The sequence below is a fragment of the Apis laboriosa genome, unplaced genomic scaffold, assembly GCF_014066325.1.
Source record: "Apis laboriosa isolate Shangri-la unplaced genomic scaffold, ASM1406632v1 scaffold122_cov146, whole genome shotgun sequence".
NCBI classification, from domain to species: Eukaryota; Metazoa; Arthropoda; class Insecta; order Hymenoptera; family Apidae; genus Apis; species Apis laboriosa.
Window position 1 is genome coordinate 204,747 of NW_025221084.1, and position 19,484 is coordinate 224,230.

Genomic DNA, 19,484 nt, shown 5'->3' on the forward strand with positions numbered 1-19,484 from the left:
AACAAGTTTCCGACAATATAACCAAATTTTTTAATATGATTTTATGTAATAAATAACAACAAAGTAATATGAATTATATATATATATATTATATGATATAAATTTATGTAATGTATAAAATGTAAATAATTTTTTATAATCATGAAATTTAATGAAAAAGAACTTGCAGAAGCAAGTAATGGTCCCGCTGATATTGAAGGTCGTTTAAATCATAAACGAGCACACAAATCAGGTTAGTTTTATTAAAAATTATTTTTTTTAAAAGAATATTATATATAAAAATTAAAAAAAATTATAAAAATATTTAATATTATATATAAAAACTTATTATTATAAATTCTAATGTTACATATATTTTTGTATATATATTTTTTGTGTTGAGTAATTTATTAAATTTTAATGTTATTGTTTAATTAAAAGAATAATGATTAATCTGTTATATTATTATTTAATTTATTTATATTTACATAATTATACTTTAGGATTCAAGGAAAAATGGTTCAAATTGAGATGTAACTTATTGTTCTATTTCAATATTAATGAATTAGGACAAATTGATACTAAGCAACCAGCAGGTGTAATTATTTTAGAAAATTATAATATTAATCTTGATGCTGCTTCTGAAGGTGTTTTTGCATTTAGTATAGCATTTCGAGATGAATATGAAAAAAGACATATTTTAAGTGGCCGTTCAGAATCTCAAGTTGAACAATGGGTCAATGCCCTTAAACAAGCAAGTTATGAATATTGGAGATTTCGTTTAATAGTACTTCAAGAAAAATTATGCAAGAAAACAGGAATAGATCCTTTGCTTATGTATCCTCGAAATCAAGGAATTATTAGAGATGAAGCATGGGAAGCTGCATCAACTTTTCGATCTCATGTACGCTCTTTTACTACATCAGTTGTAACATCAACAGCATTAAATACAGTAACAAAAGAAATGAACTTAATTGAATTTTAAGTCAAATAATCTAATTATTTTTTATATATTTATTAAATTCATTTAATCACATTTACATATTAAAATTATGTAAGATATAGAACATTTGAAAACATAAATTTATATGATAATAAAATAACAAGCTTTAAAATATTCATTGCAGCTATAAATTATATAATTTATTTCATTATTATAAACAAACAATAATTCTATGCTTTTAAACAAATAACAATTTATTTTCATTAAAATTGAATAAAATATAATTTTCATTATTTATATATATATATATAATTTTATATATATTTTTATTATATTTAATATATATTATATATGTATATAAAATATATTTTTTATAATATTTTAATAATACAAAATAATTTTAATATAATTTTTAAAAAATCATATATAATGTAATATACATATATAATATTATAATAATGTAATATACATGTATAATATTATAATATTATATTATAATATATAATATGTATAATGTAATATATAAATATTGTACATAATTATACTATATAATAGTTAAAAATGTATTGATTGATTGATTTGACGAGTGATTTTTAAGAAATTTATATTATAAGTGATTATTCTAGCATTTTTACTTCATTTATAGATTTTTTTAAATATTTATAAGTTAAATACTTTTTATATATAGTACTTCGTATATATATATTTTATGGTATATATTTTATATAAATTTTTAGTAATTATTAATTAGTAATATATATTTTTATGATATTGAAATAAAAAAAAATTTTCTCAATATTTTATCATTTTCTCAATATATTTTATTAATATTTAAAATAATTTAAAAAAATTTTTCAATTTTATTATATATTATATATTTTATTATATATAATATATTTTATAATATATTTTATTATATATTATATAATATTATATATTATATATATTTATAAAATATATATTATACAAAGATAGAAAGATAATATATTATTCAAAATAGATATGAAAAAGAATATATATATATTTAATTGATACATGTGTTTATTTTTTTTTATTCATCATAAATCAAACTCGCAAATTAATTCAATTTTAATTTGAATAAAAATAATATTTGATATGATATAAAATAATGATATTTATCATAAATTAAAGTCACAAATCAACAATTTAATTTAAATTTAAATAAAAAAATATATTAATCATTGATAAAAATTATAATAAAATTATATAAAATTGATTGTTTATACCATATATATATTTTTATATATTTATGTATAAAATATAATAATATAATTTATATAAATATATATATATTTATTGTATATATATATAATTTATATAAATATATATATATTATATATATATTATATATATATAATAATATTATATATTTATGCTATAAACTTTTTTATTTCAATGATTTAAATCGCACTTAATAATTTTTTTTTTTTCTTAATATTTTAAAAATAAGTTGGTATTACTGTTTCTACACTTTTCACAACGTGTCACTTTTATATCCACGCATCAACATTAGTGTACTAAATATTAAACATTAAAAATATTAAATATTAAACGTACTATAGTTATGATTACTGTTTAATCTAATATGATTTAAATTCTGATAACTGAATTGTGAATTTTTTAATTGTGTAATTTATTATATAATATTTAATTATATAAAATTTGAAATAAATTAAAATAAACGTAAAACAGCATGATGAAACAATTCATAGCTTTATTTACTCTAATAATTTGTGGATTTCCTGAAATTTTTTGTGAAACTTGTCAAAAACCTGAAATTATTGCATCTGCATATATCACAGAAGATGCAACAATCTTAACAAATGTAGCATTTACAACACAATTTGTACTTAAATGTAGTAATGGTATAAAAGGTATTACATTATATGCAGAAGTTGATGGAAAATCATTACCAGCTGCTAAATTAAGTTCAGATAACAAATATCAGGTATATTTCTATATTATTTAAATTTATGATTCATTTATATGCTTCATTTATTTAAAATAAATTAAAATAGTAATAAAATTAAAATTAAAATAGTAATAAAAATTATAAATAAAAATTTAATTGTTATTATAATAAATTTAACTTTTATAGGTGTCTTGGACAGAAGATATAAAAAAAGTACATTCTGGAGATTACAATATAAAATTATATGATGAAGAAAGATATGCAGCTATACGTAAAGCATTAAGAAATGGAGAAGATTCAAATAATGTGAAACCTTTAGTTGTTGTAGTACTTAATAACCCAGGCATATATCGTGGACCTTGGGTTAACTCTGAACTTCTTGCTGTTCTTTTAGCTGCTTTAGTATCATATTCTGCCTTTTCTTCGAAGTTTAAGCTTCTTGCTTAAGCTTTTTTTTATAAACAATAATAAATTTATTACATAGAATTTTATATAGATTATTATTAATATTACTTAATAAATAAATAAATTTTGTTTTTATTATAATTTCTAAATTTATAATATTAATTTAATCATTATATATTAACATATCATATATATAGTTCTAAATGAATGAATGTTTTATATATAAAATAATATTAATTTTCTATAATAATATTTAATAATTCTTTTTTATACACAGTAATTATATTAATCTTTGTCTAATTTATTTTTAAAATACATCGAAACTGTTTATGAAATATAATTAGATATAAAAGTTAATACATATTAGAAGAAGGTGGATTGCCGAAAAAATATTCCCAAGAAGGTGGATATTTAATAATGTTATTATCAATATCATTTATTAAATTCAACCATTCATTCAATCCATTGAAAAGTATCAATGCATCAGAAACATTATCTCCTTCTGAACAATAACAAAAAAGTATTGTACAAGGAATTTCCATTGATTTGAGATGCTCGTAGAAACCATTTGCAAATCCACCACCAGAAATGTAACATTCTTCTTTAGGATCCTTTGTTATATTTTTTATGTGTCTTTTCCAAGAAAGAATTTTAAGAAGTTTCTCATTATTTAATAAAAAATTATCTGAAGAAAGATATCTTAAAGTAGTTTCTGATCTATTTATACACTCATAATCATAACTGCTGGTTAAAATTATTATCTATAAAAATAGATTTTACATTAATAATCAAATTAATATTAAATTATACGATTAATATCTATAATATTATAGTATTATATTATACTGTACCTTGCAAATTTTTTTATGTTGAATAAATTGTGTTAATTCATCAAAGAAATTATTTAAATTACCAACATAAGGTGAACGTAATTGTAAAAGAATTATGTTATATGTTCCAATGTAAAAGTCACCAGTAGTACAAAGAGAATTAGAATTTTTATCATAAGGATTAAGTCCACAGATTGGGAGGAACATAGGATTCCATAAACTTCCAATTTTGTACAAATTTAAATTAGATATCAACAAATCAATGCATAATTGTCCAATATTTCCAACAGCCACTGAGGGAAGTATTAGAGTATAGTTTTCAAGGTTAATTTCTTCCAGTATTTTTATCATTTTTTAATAAGTAATCACCTATTTTATTAAAAAAATTATTATTATTTAATTATTATTTAACAAAATTCATTAAATAAAAATCCTTATGACTTATAAAAATACAAATATGATATTTAAATTCTATTTAAATGAACATATTAAAAATTTTATCATTTTAATTTTTATTTTTATAAATTTAAAATTTACAAATCATCACAATAAAGTAACTATTAAATATTTTCTTTATAATTATTTACTTATATACTTATATATTTTTATATATCAAGTAAAAATTTTATATATAATTACATACAATTATGTACAATTCAATTTAATTTTAAATAATAATATATTTTTTATAACATACTTTTTTCATAAAACTAATAGAAGTATATAAATATGTAAGAAATATATATACAATGCTTCAAACTTATTAAATAATTATTTGAAACTTCTGAAGTACATAATCATAGTATATGTATTTATGTAAATTTAAGAATAAAGTTGGTACTTCTGTTTCTGCAACTTTCAACTATTACATCTATATATCACATCTTATATCTAATAGATGTAAAATGAATAATATTTAATAACATATACATATATATACTAAATAATATATTGTGTAATAATTCATATAAACTTATTTTAAAAATTGCAATAAAATTTATTAAAACATATTTTTTCTTTTAAATCTTATTTATAAAAATATTTATAAAATACAATATTAAAATTATTAAATAAAATATTAAAGTTGTAAACACTGATTAATTATTATAATGTAGACATAAAATTAAAATATAATTATAAAATATAATTCTTGTCAACCAAATCTGTTTTTATCAAATTTTTACATGTCTTGTTAGCATAATATTACCAAATTTGATATAAATTTTTTTGATAGTTTATATATATATATATATATATATATATATTTATATATATATATATATTATAGTTTGTATATTATAATAACATATATATAACATATATAACATATATATTGTTTGTATATAACATATATATATTACTAATAATATTACTATTAAATATTAAATTATGTTAACAAATTGACATCAAAAGTATACAAAATCTTGATGATAAAAATATATCAAATTTAGCTATATATTCTTTTATAATTTAAATATTATAAATATTTATTATAAATATATTATATATATTTTTATAATTTTAAAAATTAAGTAAATAATAGAAATACTGTTTTCTTAAGAAAACGTTTCAAAAAACAGTGATGATTATAGAACAACTAAAATGTACCTAAATAAATATATATTGCAGTTGTTATTATACACAGAAAAAAACGTAAGATGTTATTAAAATTTATCTATATATGTTATTAAAATTTGTCTACATTTATCTTTTATTTTTAAACAACTATATTGGAATAGCTATATTATTACTACTTTTTAAATAGGTGTATTTTTTCATATTTCAAAATATTATATTTTTATTAATTTCAATATTTATATATAAATATATATATATTCTATTACAGATAAATATAGAGATCACAAATATTTAAATCAATAGAACTAAAATATAAATATTATATTATGAATATATATACAATATATTAATAATTTAATTATATAATGCTTTTTATTTGCAAAATAAATTTGTCATTGAGTATATTTCTAAATATAAATCGGATTTAATATAATGATTATTTTCATTTATGATAAAAATTTATCATATTTATAATATGCAAAAATTATTTTTTTTAAAATTAATATTATTATTATTATATATCTTAATAATATTAATATTTATTATATATCTCAATAATATTAATAAATTTTGTCTAATTTTCTTTTTTATGTTTGATTTATTGGTTCATAATAAAGGAAAGGATATGAAATAAAAGACAATTTCTTTTGAATAATTATTAAAAAAAAAAAAAAATTAAAAAAAGAAACAACAATATACAGTTAAAAATTAGGATAAAATTGCTATTTGCAATTAAATTAAAAGTTATAATCTAAATTTAATTGTTATATATATATTTATTTTTGTAGAAAAAATAATTATAAATAATATTTTATATATTTTATTTATTTTTAAAAATATTTTTGAATTAAATTATTTAAAAAGCTGATTTATGACATTATTGGCTTTAAAATATATTTAGCGCTAATTTTACATCCATTTATAACTACAAAATTTGTTTTGTATTTAATAAGAAACAAAGAAAGGTTATGTATCAAAATTTGATCTATTTTTGATGCAAATTTAGTGTCAAAATTTAGTACAAGGCTTGACATTAAAATTGATATATAATAATGACATATGAATGGATAAGATTTTGTACTCAAATTTTATAGAGATTTGATATCAATTTGGTGCTACTTTATAATCAAATTGTTTGCTATGTATATTATATAATATTCTTCTTCTATATTATTAATTATTTTTATATCTTGAATATTGAATATCTTGAATATTATTTATTATATATTATATTTTGTTAAAATTTAATTAATTATTGAATAAGTGAATTATGAAGAAACAAAAATTTAAGTTGATTTTATTTACAATCAAATTTGATTGGTGAACAATAATCGGTATTAAAGTGAAACTTGTTACCGACTGTGCATAGCGGCATGTGACGTCATGCATCACCGCCCCGCGATGTCTTTCGGGAAATAGCGCCGCCATCTTGAGTAGCATGGCCCAGCTAGACAGTGCGCCCTGAGTTGAGACATGCGATTTATCGCAAAAACATTGAACGTCCCAAGAATCACGGTTTTCTGTGAAACGTAGCAAATATTCGGTGCTTTGCACCTTCATCAGAATGGAAGCGGTTAAGGCATTTAATGCAGAGGTAAGTTAACTTATCCTTGATTCTTTTTCTAGCCCGCCGACTCTCCCTCTTTTTTTCTCATTTCTCTTTCCTTTTTCTTTTTCTTTTTTACTTTTCGAAGTTGAAAACAATACAATTTTAAAGTAAAAGTTTAAAAAAAATATTTTTTTTTATCTCTTTACTGTTTGTTATATGAAAATTCGAATGATTTTAATCTTCAAAGAATGCTTTGATTTCTTAATGTATAAGAAAGAGGGAGAGACCATCTCTGTATGTAAGAAAGAAGGATAGAACTAAAGAGAGTCTTTATTTGTGATTTAAAATATAATTTATAACACATAATGTTATTATTAAAATTTTTGTAATTTCTATAATGTATTATAATTTCTATAATACATAATTATTATATATGTATTTTAATTGAATTGTATATAATTGTGTTTAATTCATATTATAAAATTAATATTACAAAAGCAAAAAGAAGAAAAAGAAATAAAAGAGATTTTAAATTTTAAATATAATTATAATAATTTTAATATAAATTTATTTAATTTTTGTATTTAATTAATTAGATTTTATATAGATATATTATTGAGTTTAGATCAATTAAATGTAAAAATTAAAATTATATGTATACAATATTTATGTGGAAAATAAATTTTAATAATATTAATTCTATATTTTTTTTATATTTAAAAATTTAATTAATTATTATTCTTCAAAATTTAAATATAATTTTTGATCAATGAATTAAATATAATGTTAATTCTTTTTATTTATTCATTATTATAGATATGATAAGAAAGAAATTTAAAAGTAATTAATTTTTATTAATGAATTGAAATATTTAATTCAAGAAAGAATTATAATTATTTAATTTAATTATTTTTTTTCAGCTTTCAGCTTTGTATGATGTCAAACCACCAATTTCAAAAGCTAAAATGAATTCTTTAACTAGGGGTGCAATTAAAGCAATTAAATTTTATAAACATGTTGTGCAAAGTGTTGAAAAATTCATTCAAAAAGTAAGTCATATAAAATTATTCTTATAATTTTGTATATATTAATATAATATAATTATAGTTTCATAAGTTATAGTTTTATAAGATATTATTTTATATCGTAAAAAATAAGAAATTTTTTAACATTAAATTATAAAATTAGTTTTATTTATATTAATATAATATATTAATTTTATGTTACAGTGTAAACCAGAATACAAAGTGCCTGGATTGTATGTTATTGATTCAATTGTACGTCAATCCAGACATCAGTTTGGAGTAGAGAAAGATGTTTTTGCTCCACGTTTTGCTAAGAACATGCAAACTACTTTCTTAAATCTTTTGAAATGTCCTCAAGAAGATAAAAGTAAAGTAATAAGAGTTTTAAATCTTTGGCAAAAAAATGCAGTTTTTCCTTCAGAGGTAATACAACCTTTATTTGATCTTGCGGATCCAAATCATCCAATACATAAGGAACAAACAGTTAATACCAATGGTAAAATGACTGTGATTTAGTATAAAATTATTTATAGTATATAAAATATCTATGAAATTTATCATATTAGATATTGAATATTCATTATTATTTTTAGGTACACTGAATATTTCTTCAACAAATAATGTTAGTAATACTGGTACTTCTGTAAAAACTCCACCTTTAACTGCAAAAAATGCAGTAAAAGATCAAAAAATATTTTCTTCTGCAAAACCAATTGATCCTGCTTGGCTTGCACAAACAAAAATGGAGACAGCAAATATAGTTAATGCTAATAAACTTTTAGTAAGTTTAACTTATATATAATATAGCTTATATTATATTTTATTTTTAATTTATATATTTATTTATATTGTTTGTAAAATTGATATATTTTAATTATAACATTTTTTAGGGTCAATCAAATTCAAATCAAATGGATGCTTCTTTTCTTGATCAATTACAACATTTACAACAATTGTTATTAAAAAAGCAAGAATCGAGTGAACAAAAAAGTTCTGTAAAATTTGATAAAAAACTCTTAGATTTTGATTATGGTGAAGAAGAAGATGATGATGTTGTTGTTGCTAATTCGCCAGCAGCAACAGCAACATCTAATACTGGTCAACATAATACACTTTCAACTGGAAATAGTCTAGAAAGTCTTGGACTTCTTTTAACAAATCCAGAGGTACAAGTTAATAATTTTAACATTATTATAATTTACTTATGTAAATAAAAAATATAATATTACAAATAAATTATTTTATCATTGTATTGTATTATAATATAGGTTTTGAGACAACTTCAAACATTACAACAAACAATGCAAGGAAGTACTTCTTCACAACATGAAACAGAAGAAAAAATGCGAAAACTTCAACAAATGAAACAACAAGAAGAAGAATTTGATAAGCATTTAGCTCAAACTGTTCCTGTATGTTATTGATAATAAATATATGTTTCTTTTTTTAGTTATATAAATATAAAAAAAGATTAATTTTTTATTGTAAATCAATTTTCATTTTAGAATTTACCATTTGCGTCAGAATGTGAATTAAAACCTTCGGATATCTTGAAACCAAGTCAACAAAGTACATATACAACAAATGTAAATAGCGGCGTCATACAAGATATGAGTCAACCACCTCCTGGTTATCCACCAGCTCTACCATATGCCTCTCAACCTTTATCAAATATTAGGCAGATAAATCAACAAACGCATCAAAATCAAAAAAGTCCGCTTCTGGATGAACGGCAAGATACACAAGATTATTCTGGGTAACTTTTTTTTTCTAGTCCCTTTTATAAAATTTCAATTTTAATTTATATTTATTTTAATCTTCATTATAACTAATTTAATAAATCATTCATAGAAATGGCACAAGACGAGATAGTAGCAGTGTAGAAATTGTAAATTGTGAAAATACAAGATCACAAAGTAGATCACCTGATCGATACAGACATCATAGTCGTTCTAGATCACCAAGGCATAGAGATAGGGATAGGGATAGAGATAGAGATAGAGATAGAGATAGAGATCGAGATCGAGATCGAGACAGAGATAGAAAATCTCGATCAAGAAGTAGATCTAGAAGAAGAAGGTAATTTTATATATTTTTATTATATAAATATATTGTTCAATAATTTATTTATATAAATATATTTTTACATTATTTTATGTATATTTTATTATATTATTATTATTTTATTAACATTCAAAAATTAATAATTATATTATATTATTTAAATTATGATTATAAACTATTTAAATTACTATTAGATCTAGATCAAGAGACAGAGGTCGTGACAGAAAACGAGAGGATAGTCGAGAAAAAATGACTGAAGAAGAACGAGAAAAAGAAAGAGAAAGACGTAAACGAGGACTGCCACCAATTGTGAGAGATAAATTAAGTGGTAATGTTTTTATATATATATATATTTTTTTTTTCTTTGAATTTTTTTTTTGTCTTTTTTTTAAAATGAATTTAATTAAAATATTTATTTGTAGTTTGTAGTACTACTCTTTGGGTAGGACATCTATCAAAATTGGTACATCAAGAAGAACTTTCAGATACATTTGGAGAATTTGGTGACATTGTTAGTATAGATTTAATTTCACCTAGAGGTTGCGCCTTTATATGCATGAATAGAAGACAAGATGCATACCGAGCTCTTACTAAGCTTAAAAATCATAAAATGCAAGGAAAAGCAATCACTGTAAGTTTGATTGTTTTTAGGCATATCAATGTTATACTTATTTTTACAAAAAGTTTTTATTTATAAACTTATTATTAATTTTAAATTCCTATATAGTAATGACGAAAAATCTTTTTTATAATAATAAAATTTTTAATATATTTTAGTTAGCTTGGGCACCAGGAAAAGGAGTAAAAGGAAAGGAATGGAAAGATTATTGGGAAGTTGAATTAGGAGTTAGTTATATTCCTTGGAATAAATTAGTTAATGTTACTGATCAAGATTTAGAACTATTAGAAGAAGGAGGTATGATTGATGAGGACACTCTACCGCCCAATTTAAAAGGTTAAAAAAATTACACTTCATTATTAGTTTTGAATAGATTATAAATTTTTATAAATCATTAATAATATATAGGTAAATTAAAACATTCCGGAACTGCAGATGTGCTTCAACAACACTTGCAATTACAACAACAAGCATTAGTTGCAGCTACTGGAATTCCAAATTTAGCAGATGGTATAGTAAATGTAATGCAATCTTCAACTAGCGCTCAACAGCAACAATCTCAACAGCAAACTCAGCAACAAGGTCAACAACAACAACAAGTAATTGATACAAGTCAACCTCCACCAATTAGACCTCCTACATCAGCTGCGCTTTTAGCACCACCAAATACACAATTGCAGATGATGCCACCTGCTTTCACGATGCCAGGAGTTCCTCGTACGTAATTATTTAAAAGAAATTTCATAAGAAATCAATGTTTTTTTCCAATTTTATCAATATATTATTATCAAATTTATATGTATATATATATATATATATATATATATATATATATTTATTATCTAGGTATGATTGGACCAATGGGATTACCAATGGCACATAGTTTAATGCCAAACGTTCCCATAGGTGTGCCACCTCCAAATATGCAAAGTTTATTAGGACCACCAGGAATGATGCAAACTATGTTAACGCCACCTGTAAATTCTCCATTTGGAGCAAGTGTTGGCGTTGGTTTACTAACTCAAATTCCTTTACCAGCTCCAGCAGCACCTTCTGATAAACCTAATTCTACTGGTATATAAAATTTATATATTCATGGGAGACTTAGAGTTGATAAACATAAATATTAATATATAAAAATATTGAATAAATCTTATTTATTAAATTATAAGCAATTTAAAATTGCATTAAATGAAATAAGACAAAGATTTAAGTCACACTGTCATTTGATTTCATATGAGATTTAATTTGTTTATAATTTAATAAATAAATCTCAATCATATATTTTATATTTGTTTTGATCTCTAAATTTGACTTTTCAAAGATTTTTTTTATTATATTAATACCTTATATATATTTCATTTACGAAATGAAACCTATGAATATTCTATTTTTAGGTATGCCACATAATGTTCCTCCGATAGGAGTTCCACCGCCAACAACGGAAACAGGAATGCCAAATTTACCAATGTTACGTCAACCATATGGTGTAGGACCTTCTGCACCTTTACAAATGCAACTACCTCAACATTCTGCTGATGATATGGATGTAGAAATGGAAGATGCAATGCCACAAAATTCAAACGGAACAAAAAATAAAAATAATTTAACTGAACAACAACTTCCACAAAATGAAGAACGAATAGAATCTGATCAACAAGCAGAAGTAAATATATATTATTTATTTATTTTAACAATAATAATTTTGTTTTATATATTATTATATAAAATTATTTTAATTTCTGTTTTAAATAGCATCGGGATTATAAAGAAAGAGAAAGAGATCGTGAAAATAGAGAAAGAAGAGATAGAGAAACACATTTATCGCACAGAGATAGAGAAGGTAATGATTCTAGAATGGATCGTGGAAGAGATAGAGGTAGAGGAAGAGATAGAGGGCGTGATCGCAGAAGGGATCTTAGAGATAGAGATAGAGATGATAGAAGAGAAAGAGAAAACAGAGAAAATCGCGAAGGAAATCCACAAACTCAAAATCTTCAGGTAATTTGCTATTAAAAGAAGATTATAGATTATAAATTAGAAGATATGAAACTAAAGATTATATTGAGTTTATTAGTTTTATTAAATATTAAAATATAATATATTAAATTATTATTGTTAAATATTAAAATATTAGAGATAAAAAGTTTTAAAAAATTATACAAAATATATAATTATATAAATGATTTAAATTAATAAAAAATTTTATTTTGCTTAGAATTTCAATCAGAATTAAAATTATTAAATCAATTTTAATAAAATATTTGTATTCAGGAAAACGAATCTACTCCAAAAAAGGATGGCAAACCAAGTTTAGCTGATCGTTTGCGTCAATTGGCTGATGGTACACTGCCGCTTGAAGATCGTGTTGATCGAATAATTCCTCGTAATCGTCAAGAACGAGATAGATCTGATAGAAACTTTGATGATTCTCGATCAACACGTGGAGAACCTCTTTCTTCTTTGATGGATTTACCAAAATTTGGTTTACCTCAAGAAAGAGGTGATTTCCCAGCTCGACCACCAGATTTTCGTAATCCACAAGATCCAAGAGAATATCAACAACAAAGAGATAGACAGAATTTCGGAAGAAGTCACAGAGGATCTCAGATACACGAGGAATTTATGGATGTTCCAAGATTGCAAGGAGGAATATATCAAGAAGAATTTGATAATAGAATACATGGACAGCAAAGAGTAGAAGATTTTGGAAGACTTGGACCACTCAGAGAACAAAGGTAAAATATAATTTTATATTAATTAATTTATATTATATTTATATTATATTAATTTTAATTTTATAATTGAAAAAATAAACAAAAATAAGTAAATTATCATAGAAATGAATATAATTATTATGAGCACATAAGAATATACAAACATGAATATATAGAATATTTTGTTTAATTGAATATAGTCAAATATTTCATCAAAAATTAAAGTTATCAAAAAAATGTTTTAACAAAAACTATTTAATTTAAATGTAAACATTATATTATGCAAAGAATTTTTTCACAAGCCAAATGATGAGCGAGATTTCAAAATCAATTTCACTTTTTTAATTAAAATCATAGAATTTTGAATTCATTAATCAATTTATCTGGATGCATTAATAAATTGGTTTAAATTTTTATTTCCTATATAAAAAAGTACTAAATATTTCTATTCTGTCAAAATTCGAAGATTAAAAAGATGAGAATCATTTATGAATCTTTTCATTTGTTCAATTTCCGAACACCTTCCGATTTTCGTCGTTCAATTGAAAATGATTATTGATCGGTATAACGTTTAAACATTATATGAATAATTAATCGACATTTATTTTCAACTGATAATGAAAATCGGACAATATAAAATGATTATAATTGGTTTTAGAACAAATCCTGGATAGATATATAAAAATAAAACACGCATTTCTTTTATTAATTATCGCTTTCAATTAAATAAAATAAGTGAAATATAATACATGCTAGAGAATAGACGAAGCTATTCGATCAATGAAGGAAATACATATTTTGTTTTTATATATTCGCGAAAATCCTATTGAACTAGAATTAATCACAGACAATTATTTTTTTTCGAATTTTAATAATATTCAATTGAAATGTATAATTTTAATAATATTCAATTGAATATTTAAATTGAAATATCTTCTAAATGTATTTTTCGACATAAGATTAATACTTTTTTATAGAAACCCAAATAAATTAAATGATTCAATTAAAAAAATGAAATTAATCTTGGAATCTCTATTATATATATACTATAATTGGTTTCTTAGGTAGGTCTATTTATTATTCGATCTACAAAAAATAATTTATATCATATAATATATATATTCAAATATCTTTGATTAAAATATTTTTGTCTTGTCTTATCAGATATTCCAGATCAGATTCAATTAAATGAAACATTTGGTAATTAAATGAAACATATAATATATATACAAATAAAATTATATATATATACAAATAAAATTATTTTTTCTTCAAAATCATTAGTAAAGAATACTACTTATTAAGGAAGAATTCAATTTTGTAAAAAAAAAATTAATATAATAATTCAATTTTTAAAATATTAACTATAATTAAATATAAAAATATAATTATATTTAAAGTAAATTATTAATTATTTTTCAAAGGGAGGAATTCGATAGATCTGAAGTACGAGGAAGAAGACCACTTGATGATCGAGATCGATTTGATTATGAAATAAGACGAGATGGTTTTGACCTGCGACTTCAAGATAGTTTCGATCCAAGAGGACTCGACCGAAGTGATTTTGAACCTAGGAGACGGGAATTCTTTGGAATCGATCCTATATTTGGAATGCCACCAATCATGGGACCTAGAGGTCCAAGACCTGGACATCCTGACGGATTTGGGCCACGCCCAACTCCCTTAGGAGTTCGTGGACCAGGTAAAAATATTTTTATTCTTTATAAAAAAAAAAGAAAAATTTAAAATATTAAATTATTTTTAAACATTAAAAATTAAACATTAAACATTAAATATTAAATATTATATATTATATATTATAATATTAAATTTAAATATTAAAACAACATTAATTAAGTTATTAATTAATTTTTTCATTTATGTTACGTATTTAAAATAGATATAAATCATTTTTTATACATATTTCTTAATAAATAAGAATTGAATAAATAAATAAAATTTAACAAATTTTTTTATAGGTCCATTAATGTTCCATCCACGAGGCTTGGGACCCCGTCCTCTTCGTCCTGGAATGAGGCCTTTTGGACCTCGTGGACCACCGTTCGATCCCCGAGAATCAGATGCCTTTTTTAGACCTCCCTTTGATGATATTCGTCCTCATGTTAGACCACCTTTTGGACCTATGGGTCCACCATCCATTATTCCTCCAGAATCTGCTGTTCCCTGGAGAAATCAGGAACTTCCTCCTGGTTCCTGGTCTTCTGATTCAGAGAATCACTTACAAAGAGATCTTAGAGATAAAAAAGGTAATAATAAACATTCAAATAACATGGAAAGAGAAAATCGAAATAGGGGACGAAAATCAAGATGGGCTAATGTAAGTCCATCTGGAGAAGAAGTGGAAGAATCAAAAGAACAAGAATCAACATCTACAAATGTTGAAGAAAAAGAACCTATAAAAGAAGAGGAAGTAGTAACGAAAGAAGAGGAAAAAGAAGAAATTGGAATAAAGGAAATAATCTCTAATAAACAAAAAGAAGAATTAAAAGAAACGATTGAGGCAAATCAAGAAGTCATTGAAATGAAGAAGGAAGAAGAAGAGGATCGCAGGGATTCTTAGACCAAAGTAAAAAGCGATTATTCTCTTTAAAATTTTTTCTTACTCTATGGAGTGGTGTGAGGGAGAATTCGCTTCAAATTAGGTCAAATTGAAACAGTCAATTTTAGAAAATGGAATACTGAATTTTAGAATAATTATATTCAATCGATGATAATTATTGTTAAAATAATAATATGCCGTTTTAATTTTATTCTCTGTAATATTGATGAAATTATTGCTTGTTATTAAAGATAGATCTTAAGAAGTAAATATAACAAAGAAATTATAATAAATAAAATTTTAAAAAATACAAGATTTTAATTTACTTTAAATTAATAAATTCGTATATAAATTTAAAATACCATATTTTTTAGAAAAATATAGAAAAAAAATATTTTTACTAATTGTTCAATCTATATCATTTTTTATATTTAAATAATTATTTTATATTATTTTACAATGTATAAAACAAAAATAATATAAATATTAATAAATATCATCGATTGAACATAATAAGATATCTTTAATTCAAGGTTTCAAGTTTCACACAAATTGATTTTGTCAATTTGATAATGTAAGAAGTTGTGAGTTTTGAACACAGGACTTATGATCTGTGGATACTCCAAGTGGCGACTTATTTATTGAATTGTAAATACTTTTGTATTTTCGTAGTGAACAAAAATATACACAATATATTCAATTTAAATTTATATATTTAACTATTTCTCTAAACTTTTGGAAGTATAAAAAAAGTGTTTGATTCTAAAATGAAAGTAAATATATTTTCTATTTTGAATAAGAAAGGATTTTTAAATTATTAATTCAATAGTTTTATTAAATTATATTTTAATACTTTTCTAAAAAAAAATTAAATTAGGTTAATTAATTTATTTTTAATTTATAGAAAATAATCAAAAATAATAAATACTAATTTTTTTCTATAAAAATATATAAATCTATTTCAGAAGAAGAAAAATATGAATACAATCTTTATGTTTACTATTATTTTTCATCAAATGATTTTTTAATATTTTTTTTTTTTATATTTCCAATAGTCAAAGAAATTAAATATATATATTTAAATTAATCATACTGTATAGATAAATAAATCTTAACAATAGAATCTTGATTAACCGTATTCTAAAAATTATAAATATTTTTCCTTGATTGAATTTCGTTGTTCAACTGAATTTTTAAAATATATAGAATGTTAATATATTCGTAAGATACGTTTGAAGGAACGACTTTAGAGATAATAATAAATACAAAAATTTATATAAAAATATTGATTATTTATTAAATTATTTATAATTTAAGTATATATTAAATGAAAAAATGAAGAATAATAATGATGTAACGGAGACAATAGTTTCATTCTATTAGCTTCATTTAATAAAAATTTCAATTATAACGTAATAAATAAGCTTCAATTGATTTTTTTTTTCTTTGTTTCTAAAATTAACTTTGCAATTTTTCTCTTCTTTCAACGAATATATTAATACTTTATATTTAGAGATAATAATAAAATTATATAATACATAAAAAGATCAGTAACTGATTGAATTTAAATAATTTTTCATTTTATTTGAATATATTATATTAATATTCATATAATATTCGTAAGATATTCGTTTGAAGGAACGACTTTAGAAATAAAAACATTTATATTAAGATTCATTTTAATTAGATTTTTTTATTCAATATAAATAAGAAAATTTACGTATTTTTTATAAAATAAAAAAATTAAATATTTGATGTATAAAAAAATTCAATAGTTAAAAAAAATTGTGAATTCGGATAAGCAAGATTCTACTCCAAATATTTAATTAGATAGAGAGAGAGATTATATATATATATATATATATATATATATATATATTACGTATGTATGTGTGGATATGGATGCGTGCTTGCATGCATACATGTGTGTATGTATACGTTTGTATGAAAGAAAAATGTAAAAATTGACAAATATTTGCATGTATGTAATTGACTATGAAAAAAGAAAAAAGAGGAAGTGAAGAAAAATGAAAATATATATATAGCACTGATGTTCGGTGCGGCTCAATCAAACAAAAAATAAATATTTTCTATATAATATCTTTCTTCATAAGCAGAATAACAGCCTTTCATTCCGCTGGCTCCCAGAATTGTCTTTATATTCTTCCTAGTAGGCATCAAATATTAAATATATGACTTTAATAATGTATAAAATTGTTTTTAAAAGATTTTGTCTGGGAGTCTTCATAATAAAATCAAGATAATTAGTCATTATTTATTAATTTTATTTATCATTATTTATATGACTGATTTGATTAATTTTTTATTTTTATCAATCTTTATTTATATCACAATAAGTTTAATTATTTAATCAACTTATAGGAAAGTTACAACTTCCAAAAAATAATTTGAACATTAAGCTAGTTGTGAGTCAAACCTTCAATTGATTTACTATAATTTTTTTTTAATAAATATATTTATTTTTTAATAAATATCTTAGCTAATTTTTTATAAGCAAAATATAAAAAAAGAACATTCTTTTTTTACTAATAAAAAAATTAAGATATAAAAATACAATAAATATTATTATTTAATTAAAATAATAATTAAATATAATTATTATTTAACATTAAATATGATTATTATTCTGATGATTATACAAATTTATTTTTTTTTTTAATTTGCATTAAAGAAAAATATTTTATGCTATTAATTACTAATCGTATGTTTTTAAAATAATTATAAGTCTATTTTAACTAATATATTATTCTATCTAATTCTTTTACTATGCAATTTATGTCTGAAAAATTTTTCCTCCGAATATCAAATAATATATTAAAGAAACTTAATTTAAAGAAATCAGAAATTTCAATAAAAATTTTGATATAAAACAAAGAAATTTCTGAAACAATAAAAGTTAAAAATTTGAAATGATATTCGGAATGGAATTAAATCTTTTCAGCTTGAGATACTTATCAGTACTCATACTCATGTATTCACATACTTGCGTGAGTTCTCTCTCTCTGTCGCCATACGACGATGGAACACCAGCCACCAGGTCGCTTACGCTCAAACTGAGCGGCAAGTGCAAGGTACTGTTGTGTTTTACTCATATTTATGTAGGTAGATAGATACATATACATATACATATACATACATACATACATACATACATACATACATACATACATACATACATACATACATACATACATACATACATACATACATACATACATACATACATACATACATACATACATACATACATACATACATACA

At 21.6% G+C, this 19,484-nt stretch overlaps 3 protein-coding genes across 5 annotated transcripts in view; 2 read left to right on the plus strand and 1 right to left on the minus strand.

Annotated features, from left to right (window-relative positions):
- Positions 1-138: 138 nt before the first annotated feature.
- On the plus strand, positions 139-3,401 carry LOC122720227 (pleckstrin homology domain-containing family J member 1-like). Its single transcript, XM_043946788.1, has 3 exons — positions 139-232; positions 483-883; positions 3,042-3,401. The coding sequence occupies exons 1-3, from the start codon at positions 142-144 to the stop codon at positions 3,300-3,302; spliced, it is 753 nt and encodes a 250-aa protein (XP_043802723.1). The 5' UTR covers positions 139-141; the 3' UTR covers positions 3,303-3,401.
- Positions 3,402-3,540: 139 nt separating this feature from the next.
- LOC122720267 (proteasome assembly chaperone 2-like) lies at positions 3,541-4,854 on the minus strand. 3 transcript variants are annotated; one of them, XM_043946851.1, is made up of 3 exons: positions 4,788-4,854; positions 4,112-4,459; positions 3,541-4,021 (listed from the first exon to the last, which is right to left on the minus strand). In XM_043946851.1, exons 2-3 carry the CDS (start codon positions 4,439-4,441, stop codon positions 3,614-3,616), a joined length of 738 nt encoding a protein of 245 aa, XP_043802786.1. In that variant the 5' UTR covers positions 4,442-4,459; positions 4,788-4,854; the 3' UTR covers positions 3,541-3,613. The 3 variants fall into 3 exon arrangements, with proteins under 3 accessions (XP_043802786.1, XP_043802787.1, XP_043802785.1); XM_043946852.1 differs by having other exon boundaries at positions 4,734-4,793; XM_043946850.1 differs by lacking the exon at positions 4,788-4,854 and having other exon boundaries at positions 4,112-4,502.
- A 2,245-nt stretch (positions 4,855-7,099) lies between these two features.
- Positions 7,100-19,484, plus strand: part of LOC122720292 (SR-related and CTD-associated factor 4) — a 14,747-nt gene continuing 2,362 nt past the window's right edge. Inside the window, exons 1-18 of the mRNA XM_043946901.1 lie at positions 7,100-7,262; positions 8,138-8,266; positions 8,447-8,738; positions 8,836-9,023; positions 9,133-9,408; positions 9,511-9,654; positions 9,748-9,998; positions 10,094-10,321; positions 10,501-10,634; positions 10,729-10,937; positions 11,084-11,261; positions 11,334-11,642; positions 11,772-11,999; positions 12,323-12,591; positions 12,681-12,926; positions 13,200-13,663; positions 15,067-15,344; positions 15,622-16,229. Coding sequence (XP_043802836.1) covers positions 7,233-7,262; positions 8,138-8,266; positions 8,447-8,738; positions 8,836-9,023; positions 9,133-9,408; positions 9,511-9,654; positions 9,748-9,998; positions 10,094-10,321; positions 10,501-10,634; positions 10,729-10,937; positions 11,084-11,261; positions 11,334-11,642; positions 11,772-11,999; positions 12,323-12,591; positions 12,681-12,926; positions 13,200-13,663; positions 15,067-15,344; positions 15,622-16,223 — 4,455 coding nt within the window. The 5' untranslated portion in view covers positions 7,100-7,232 and the 3' untranslated portion in view covers positions 16,224-16,229. The remainder of the gene's footprint in view (positions 7,263-8,137; positions 8,267-8,446; positions 8,739-8,835; positions 9,024-9,132; positions 9,409-9,510; positions 9,655-9,747; positions 9,999-10,093; positions 10,322-10,500; positions 10,635-10,728; positions 10,938-11,083; positions 11,262-11,333; positions 11,643-11,771; positions 12,000-12,322; positions 12,592-12,680; positions 12,927-13,199; positions 13,664-15,066; positions 15,345-15,621; positions 16,230-19,484) is intronic.